Source organism: Xenia sp. Carnegie-2017, unplaced genomic scaffold (genome assembly GCF_021976095.1).
Source record: "Xenia sp. Carnegie-2017 unplaced genomic scaffold, XeniaSp_v1 HiC_scaffold_24, whole genome shotgun sequence".
NCBI lineage: Eukaryota > Metazoa > Cnidaria > Anthozoa > Malacalcyonacea > Xeniidae > Xenia > Xenia sp. Carnegie-2017.
This window is the reverse complement of record NW_025813487.1, coordinates 18,798,745-18,807,038: the sequence shown is the minus strand read 5'-3', so window position 1 is coordinate 18,807,038 and position 8,294 is coordinate 18,798,745. Positions and strand designations below refer to the sequence as shown.

The 8,294-nt window shown below is 34.2% G+C and overlaps 2 protein-coding genes across 2 annotated transcripts in view; both read left to right on the top strand.

Annotated features, from left to right (window-relative positions):
- Nucleotides 1-8,294, top strand: part of LOC124452309 (hemicentin-1-like) — a 275,710-nt gene that overhangs the window by 125,639 nt on the left and 141,777 nt on the right. The gene's annotated exons all lie outside the window — the stretch shown is intronic.
- On the top strand, nt 16-6,972 carry LOC124451686 (HBS1-like protein). Its single transcript, XM_047002291.1, has 19 exons — nt 16-173; nt 442-507; nt 590-751; nt 1,181-1,312; nt 1,385-1,429; nt 3,349-3,463; nt 3,567-3,721; nt 3,803-3,884; nt 4,035-4,118; nt 4,193-4,310; nt 4,402-4,548; nt 4,640-4,714; nt 4,839-4,956; nt 5,380-5,448; nt 5,571-5,766; nt 5,847-5,955; nt 6,034-6,134; nt 6,324-6,468; nt 6,681-6,972. Exons 1-19 carry the CDS (start codon nt 131-133, stop codon nt 6,684-6,686), a joined length of 1,968 nt encoding a protein of 655 aa, XP_046858247.1. The 5' UTR covers nt 16-130; the 3' UTR covers nt 6,687-6,972.

Here is an 8,294-nt window from a genome sequence, read left to right as displayed (position 1 = left end):
AGTTGAATTACAAAATGGCTGTCGATTGGAAATTTTTACATATTTTTGCGCTTTGGAAAGAAAATATTTCATTTTGTCTTTTATTTCGTTACACAATGATCACGAAAGGAAGACAGTAATGGTATAAAATATGTCAAGACATAGAAATGTGAGAAATTATGCGTACGAAGAAGGTAAAATATAAAGTTAACATGCTGTAAAACATTTGACCTTTCAACGTTGCTTGTAAATAATGGAAAAATTTGAACTGTGAAGGGAATTAATGACAACCAAAATCATAAAGCATAGTTGAAAAATACTATAGTTAACTTTAAGTCTTGTACTTTTTATACACCTAATTTCGTATTTTTGTCGCTGTAATTGTTGTACAGATATACCTACGGAACTTTTTCAGACTTGAGAGTGTAAGAGCATTTGATAAATATTTACTACACATCTTAGAGATGTATGATGATGTCTACGGTCACTCAGTTGAAGAACATGATTTATGTGTATCTCCAACTACTGGTGAGTTTCAAATAATTTTTGTTTTATCAACCAAACCTTCAAACATCTCATTTGTTTATTTGTTTGGTTTTCTTTTCATTAGCTCAACAGTTCCTGTATCGCAGGGGGGAGTCAAGGCAAGCTGATCTTTCATCATTTATGGAGGAATCATTGGATTATGATGATGTGGATTATGGAGATAATCCAGATTACCTAGAAGATCAGAGGGATTATGAAGTAGCTAAACTGAACAAAGAGGATGAAGGTAAAATCTCGACAATATGACATAGTATGGATGAATTATGCCAAAAATCTTTGATAACTTATCATTCGGCTTCCTTATCACAGTTTTTATAACCTATCCTTTACAACCAACCTGTCTTATAACCTAATCAAAGTTTTAATAATCTACATATCCTTTGGTTTCCTTGTTATAGTTTTCATACTTTACCTATTTACATGTTTGTGGTATTTGTTGACATGATTATATGGTTTCATGTTTGTAAATGTAGATCGTCCAGGTTGGTATAGTCCTGAGAAGGACTGTTTTTGTTGTTGACTGACGTTTCGACAACCTTAGTGGTGGTCATCTTCAGAGTCAAAATTTCTTTCAAGCCATTTACTTTATTATCTGGTTTAGTGGTTTCAAAATTTTATCAGTTAAAGAAAGCAGGTTTCATGTACTTTTTTTTAGTTAAACTCCTGTCATGTTTGGATGAATTTCGTTCAATTCTTGGAGACCATTGTGATGAAAATGAAGCAAAATCAGCAATTATAAAACACAACTTTGATTTGGAAAGAGCGATAGATGATGTATTGAACAATGGTGAGTGGTTAAAGAGAGATGATGGAATGTAGCAGTTCCATATTACATTTATGATTTTTCAATTTTTTGAAGAAAATCAAGTCTTGAGAAGTCCCACTGTTTCAAGAAGTGATAAAGGTAGGATGCCCTAGGGTATACAATGATACACTAGGATACACTAGGATACACAATGATACACTAGGATATACTAGGATACACAATGATACACTAGGATATACTAGGATGTGTTTGTTTGAAACGTTTTTCATTCTCATAAAGTTAATTTTCTAAACTCTTCATTTTTTCAAAAAAAATACTTCAAAACTTGTTTGTATCTCTAACTTTCTGCCTTCTTTTCTCTTTTATGTTTGTTTTTCTCGTCTGTGTCATGGCAATCTTAAGGTAAGACTTACATGAAGTATCTTCATCATTGATTAATTTGGTTAACATGAAAAAAAATATGACATCATATGAAAAATCCAATAACTCCTTAAAAAACATAGCATCAATATCTCCTGTAAGATCTATTAAAATTAATAACTCAAGCAAGCTACCTTTGACTTTGACCCCCAATAATCCTATTTGCTCTACAAATATCAAAGAATCAGAAAAGTCACCACTGAGCTTGTATTTGGCAAAAAATAAGCAACCTCAAGATGTTTTGGAGAGGGAAAAGAAGTCAACAGAAATTTGTACATCAACCGTAATCAGTTCGCAAAATATCTCAAAACAAAGCTCATCGCCTTTGAATTTGCTGATGGCCACAAACAAACAACACAAAGAGGGAGCAAATGTTTCAAAGATCACAAATCTATCCGAAAATTCTTGTAATCAACATGGCTTATCTCCATTGAGTCTGTTGATGAAGGGAAAAAGAACGGCAGATGACAAAGATGTGAAGCTTCAAACATCTCCACTGCAACAACTGGCTAATGAACATCCATCAATGGTTAAATCTGGTTTGGAAAGATTAAATACAAGTGTAGCGCCAATAACACCACTTAGTAAATTATTAAGTAAAAACAAGGATTCCTCTTGTCAGAAATCAACGTCTCCTTCATTGACGTCTTTGATGGAAACTGACAAAAGGAATAGTTCTTCAACACCTATAGTTCATATAACACATGACGGATCTTCCAGTTTGAGTCAACTTCTTAAAGCAAGAAACCTGTTACCAAAAGATACAGAAAGCGACAAAAAAGATCTTGGTTTGATGAACAGTAAAAGCGACCATTCTCTTATGGCTAGCCCTCCTTTAAAAGGCTTGAAATCTTTAAAGCTAAATGAAACGAAGAGTGATCTTAAAGACGCAACCAAATTGTCTTCAGAAAATTTACTAAGTAAAAATGGTGATGGTAATATCGATCTTTGTTTTAACAAAAGAAAGAGTAATTTGACGCCAGAGTCTTCTATGAGTTCCATTCGTATGTCCTCCAAAAACCATCTTGAAAAAAGGGAAGAAAATGAAGAAGGATCTTTAAATGTTGAAGAAGAAGAGTTTGAGGATTTCGACTCCAACAAAGCTATCTTCGATTTTTTTCAAACTCCAAGCATGTTTGCTTGTACGTTATTTGTACAATACAGGAAACCAGGTCATCAATGGCAACCTAATGTAGAAAATACAATAACTCAAACTAAAGAATCAGAAATCATTCCCTTCGATTTCAAAACTCCTTCACCTGACGATATTGTAAAGGAAAAACAGAAGCTTGCATGGTCAAAGAAAAAACGAACGACCACAGGACAACTTTAAGTTATCATTAATGTTGAATGTAGAATATTTTCATACACTTTGACGTTTTCACAATGTTGCTGACTTTTTATTTTATTTATGAATTTGTAAATTAAATGCAATTGATGTAGGGTAATTTTAACTTTAGGTAATCGTTCTTTTTGAATATAATGTTCTATTAATGTTTTGTACAACGACCTTAAAATTGAATGTAAAAATTTTTAGAATGTTTGAATTATTTCATGTAACTTGTTCCGTAAATCTTTTTTTATGATGAAGAATAGTAAGGGATTTGAAAGAAGGTATTTCAACTGTGTATGTTCAGATTCTAGGCATCAAAACAGTTCAGCAAAAAAAGACAAGTGTCGAATGGAGAATGCAAGTTTAAAAGTAAACACACCATCTCCTACGGTATCGACGAAAAATTCCACCGAAGCGAGGTATTGGTCTTAATATAGCTATCTCTGATCTTTTCGTATGTCTTATTTATAGTCAAATACTTGAATTAGACGAGTTTTGTTGTATGCGTCATGTTTTCCGCAGATGTACATCGGCTGTTGAGGAAACGAGGATTCCTTCACCTGTCAGTCCTTCATCAACCAAATCTGCAAAAGTAAATAGTCAAAAAGAAAAAGAAGTAGCTAAAAGAGAGAAAAAAGTACGACAAGGGAAAACACTTCTTAATTTAGTTGTCATCGGTAAGAACATAGTATTGTAGATTTTTTAATATGAACATTGGTTAATTTTACTATTTATGTATGTTTTTGATTTGATTTCAGGTCACGTAGATGCGGGAAAGAGTACTTTAATGGGTCATGTACTCTACTTATTAGGAGACGTGTCTAAAAAAACGATGCACAAATATCCTTTATACGTAATATTGATAGGGAATGATGTTATGATGAGATCATGTTTGGTTGGTAAAGAAGGGTGGATATTGTTATGATTAGTGATAATTGAACTGTCATTAGATTAAAGATGTTTTTTAAGCATTCTTTTACTCCATCAAAGATATGAACAAGATGCAAAGAAAGCAGGCAAGGCGTCATTTGCCTACGCATGGGTATTAGACGAGACTGGTGAAGAAAGAGAACGGTAACTACACCTGAATAATCACAGGCTGTCGATAATATAACAAATGCTGATGTTTTGCTGTCAAAATATTTCAGTGGTATAACAATGGATGTTGGGTTAACGCGTATTGAAACTGATTCTAAAATAATCACGTTAATGGATGCACCAGGACACAAAGACTTCATTCCGAATATGATTTCTGGTGCTGCGCAGGTAAAGCATTGAGAAGCGTTGGTTGAACCTTTAAACTTGCTTTGCTTCACTGTGAATTATTCAGTTTTTCTGTTTTCGTCGTCAACTCTAGGCTGACGTTGCTGTTCTTGTTGTTGCCTCATCAACTGGAGAATTTGAAGCTGGTTTTGAAGCGGGTGGACAGACAAGAGAACACGCTATTTTAATACGGTCTCTAGGTGTTACACAGCTACTAGTTGCTGTTAATAAACTAGACACGGTAGGTCGTCCAAAGCTCCATACTGTAAGAGTATTTCGTTTGGTGAAAATATTGTATGATTGTGTTATTTCTTTATCGTTTGTTTTTGAAGGTGGGATGGTCCCAAGAACGATACAATACAATTATCACTAAACTAAAGAAATTTTTAAAACAAGTTGGCTTCAAAGTGAGTTTATTAGAATTGTCGACTAACATGACTCCAGCACTATTGTTTCAAGTACTCGTGGTGTGCTTTTTGGACGATGAAATTCACATGTTGATGATGATGTTCAGATGTTGTTGTCTTTTAGGAAAGTGATGTTAATTATGTACCCTGTAGTGGCTTAACTGGTGAAAATTTAGTCAAACCTGCTCAAGAAAAATCTTTAATAAGTTGGTATAAAGGACCAAGTATCATTCAAGGAATAGGTATTCACTGTCAATACATAGCAATGTTAAATGTTTGTAAATGTAGATCGTCCAGGTTGGAATAGTCCTGAGATGGACTGTTTTTGTTGTTGTTGACTGACGTTTCGACAACCTTAGCGGTAGTCATCTTCAGAGTCAAAATGACTCTTTGTCAAATGACTCTCTGACAAAATGACTCTTTGTCATCCTCAGAGTCAAAATGAATCTTTTGACTCTGAAGATGACTACCGCTAGGTTGTCAGATCAATCTTCTTCTTTCAACAGTCCTTCTCAGGACTATACCTGGACTAAACATGTAACATTTTCCCAGGTTCAAACCATTTTTACACTTAATGTTGTATTTCTTTGTTTTACTTCAAAGAACATTGGTTTCAGTGCTATATCCTAGTGTTTTACTGATTGTTTACTTGATGTGTTTTACAGATTCCTTTAACGTCCCAGAAAGACCCTTAGATAAACCTTTTCGCCTCTGTGTTTCAGATGTTTTCAAAGGTAAAGTTTTGAACATTTCGAGCTTTCAAACTTACTGAGAAGGTCACGGAATGTGCGTAGAGGAAATTCAATTGGACTGTGTGAAACGCAAACCATGACATGCGCATTGTATCTTTCTTCAGGTACCGGCTCTGGTGTTAATATCATGGGTCGTGCTGAATGTGGACAGGTTAAAAATGGTCAAAAAGTTATGGTGATGCCTGCTGCTGTACAAGGTCAAGCTAAAAGTATATCTGTTCATGGAGAGCCGGGAGAATGGGCACAAGCTGGTGATCACGTGACGTTAACTGTACATGGCGTGGATATCGTGAATATAACGTATTTTAAAACTTCTTTAGCTTATTTTTCTAGTGTTTATCTATAATTATTTCTTCTAATATCTTTATCTTTGAACTTAGTGTAGGCAGTATCCTTTGTGATCCTTCAAATCCCATACAATCTGTGACGAAACTTAGAGCGAGAATCATGGTTTTTAACATTGATGTTCCCTTAACACGAGGATTTCCTGTATGTACATATATCCTTAATTATCCCCCACTATCACCTGGTTAACCTTTTTGCACCTTATAACATCGTTATTTTTAGGTTGTGTTTCACTTTCAAACGATCAACGAGCCCGCCATTATCAAACGCTTGATAAGTGTACTTCATAAAAATACCGGTGAAATTATACAGAAGAAACCAAGGTCTTTAATTGGTCAATCACTTCTTAACTATGTGAAATGTTTAGATGGTCATTTTGTCATGTTGTCTTCAAGCGTATGAAGTACAAAAAAATAATTTAGGATAGATAATCAATTTTGATAAACAATTCATTAGTCATCATAACACATCTTTATACAAATATTCAATCCGTCACAATTTGTCAACTTCAGATGTTTGACGAAGAATTCAACGGCAAATATTGAACTGGAGTTATCTCGACCAGTTTGTGTAGAGTTGTATAAAGATTGTAGGAATCTTGGTCGTTTTATGTTACGGTATGGTGGAAAGACTATCGCTGCGGGAATTGTCACGAAGGTAAGATTCTTTTGTCAAAAATTTTCTTCTCATGCTGTTGTTAAAGTTGTTTTTTTCTACAGAAAAGATGGGAATGACTTTTAACGACTTCGAATTTTGAATGAAATCTTTCAGAATTTAAAAGCTGGGAAAGATTGTTATAACTTTCCATCTTTGCACGAAGGAATTTTTATCTTCTCAAGATGTAAGAAATTTTATGTTGTTTTTTTTAGATTTGATATTCAACATAAAGAAGATGGATTTTATGGAAGAAAAATCTGGAAAAGAAGTCTTGTAGTGTAAATTTTAAATAATATCTATGATATAAGAAATGAATTTTATTGACCAGTATATTCCTGTATTGAAATAAAGAAATATATAAACATCTGACCATTGAACTTCCATTTTCAATTTAGTAATTCTTGTACAGAGTTTCAACCAAAGGATATGTTCAAAATATCTCTCGTTTTATAAAAGTATTTATTTAAATAATTTTAAATATTAAATAACCATATTTTTTACACATTTTCTTCTTTTAGCGTATGGTATCAAGTGACACGATAAGTACGTGTAACTCCCGAGACAAAATACCATCACACTTTTTTATGGTATTTACCATATTCGCGCTTGCATTTCAAGGATGGTTTAGTCCTTGTTGCACTAAAGAAGAAGCTCAAAAAGTAACTTTGGACTATATTGGTAAGATTTTCACTGCGAAAATAGTCATGGCTTGGTGGCAACGCTTCCCACTTGACCAGACTGTTGAAATATTTCTCTCACACGTGGACAGAGAAACGGGAAATATTTTCGTTCAACTTAGCAATGAAGATAGTCCAAAACTGGAACAACTCATGGATGATATTGCTAACCATACAGAAGAAAATATTGACGGTAATACCAACCCCAATCTGAGTGTTGGAGATGTCTGCTTAGCGAAATATATCGATGGTGTTTGGTATCGTGGTAAAATTAGGCGTTCAAAAACTGGCTTTAAAGTGTTTTTGTTGATTACGGTAATACTGACATAGTTGCCGCTTCAGATATAACATCTTCCCGGAACGCTTTCTTAGTTTACCCCACAGGCGTTTGAATGTGAGCTTGCTAATGTGAAACCCGTCTGTGGCCATTGGGGGACAGAAGTGATGATAAAGTTAGAAGAATTAATGTTAGAACAAACATTTGTTGCACAAGCCATAGCATTAAAGAGTAATAATGTTGTTGTCCTTAACATTTTCAAAATACAGATCTAAATAAGCTTTGTTGTTGAACCCTTAATTGCTGCAGGCTATCTTCAATATACAGGTGAACTTAATGAGAAACGTCAAATTACACCGACTTGTAAGTACAAGTACTTAGACCTTTAATAAATTCTGCTATGAAGATGTTCATGTTACATACTGTGAAAGCCCTTGGAAATTTTACTGCGTCCTGTTTAAAAATTCTACGGCACTCTCAAAATTACAAGAAGAATTGGAAGTCGCCTATAGTGAAACATCTGAGAGTGTTTATCAGTTAGACTCTTGTCATCAAGGTAACCCATGCTGTGTCAAGTACTCTGTAGATGAATCTTGGTATCGTGCTGTTATCACGAGTGAAGCTCTTTCTTCGTCTGGTGAAGTTACCGTTAAGTTTGTTGATTATGGTAACTTCGGAAAGTATGTATCTCGTGCTTAATGAAATTGGATGAAAGATTTCTTGAGTTACCAATGCAAGCTTTAGAGTGTAAGCTCTATGGTGTGCAACCTTTAGATGGTGGTGATGAATGGCCACAGGATGTTGTTCATATGTTTAAAGATCTTATAGAAGAAAAAGATTTTGCTAGTTGTTTTACTGAAGTGACAGAGAAT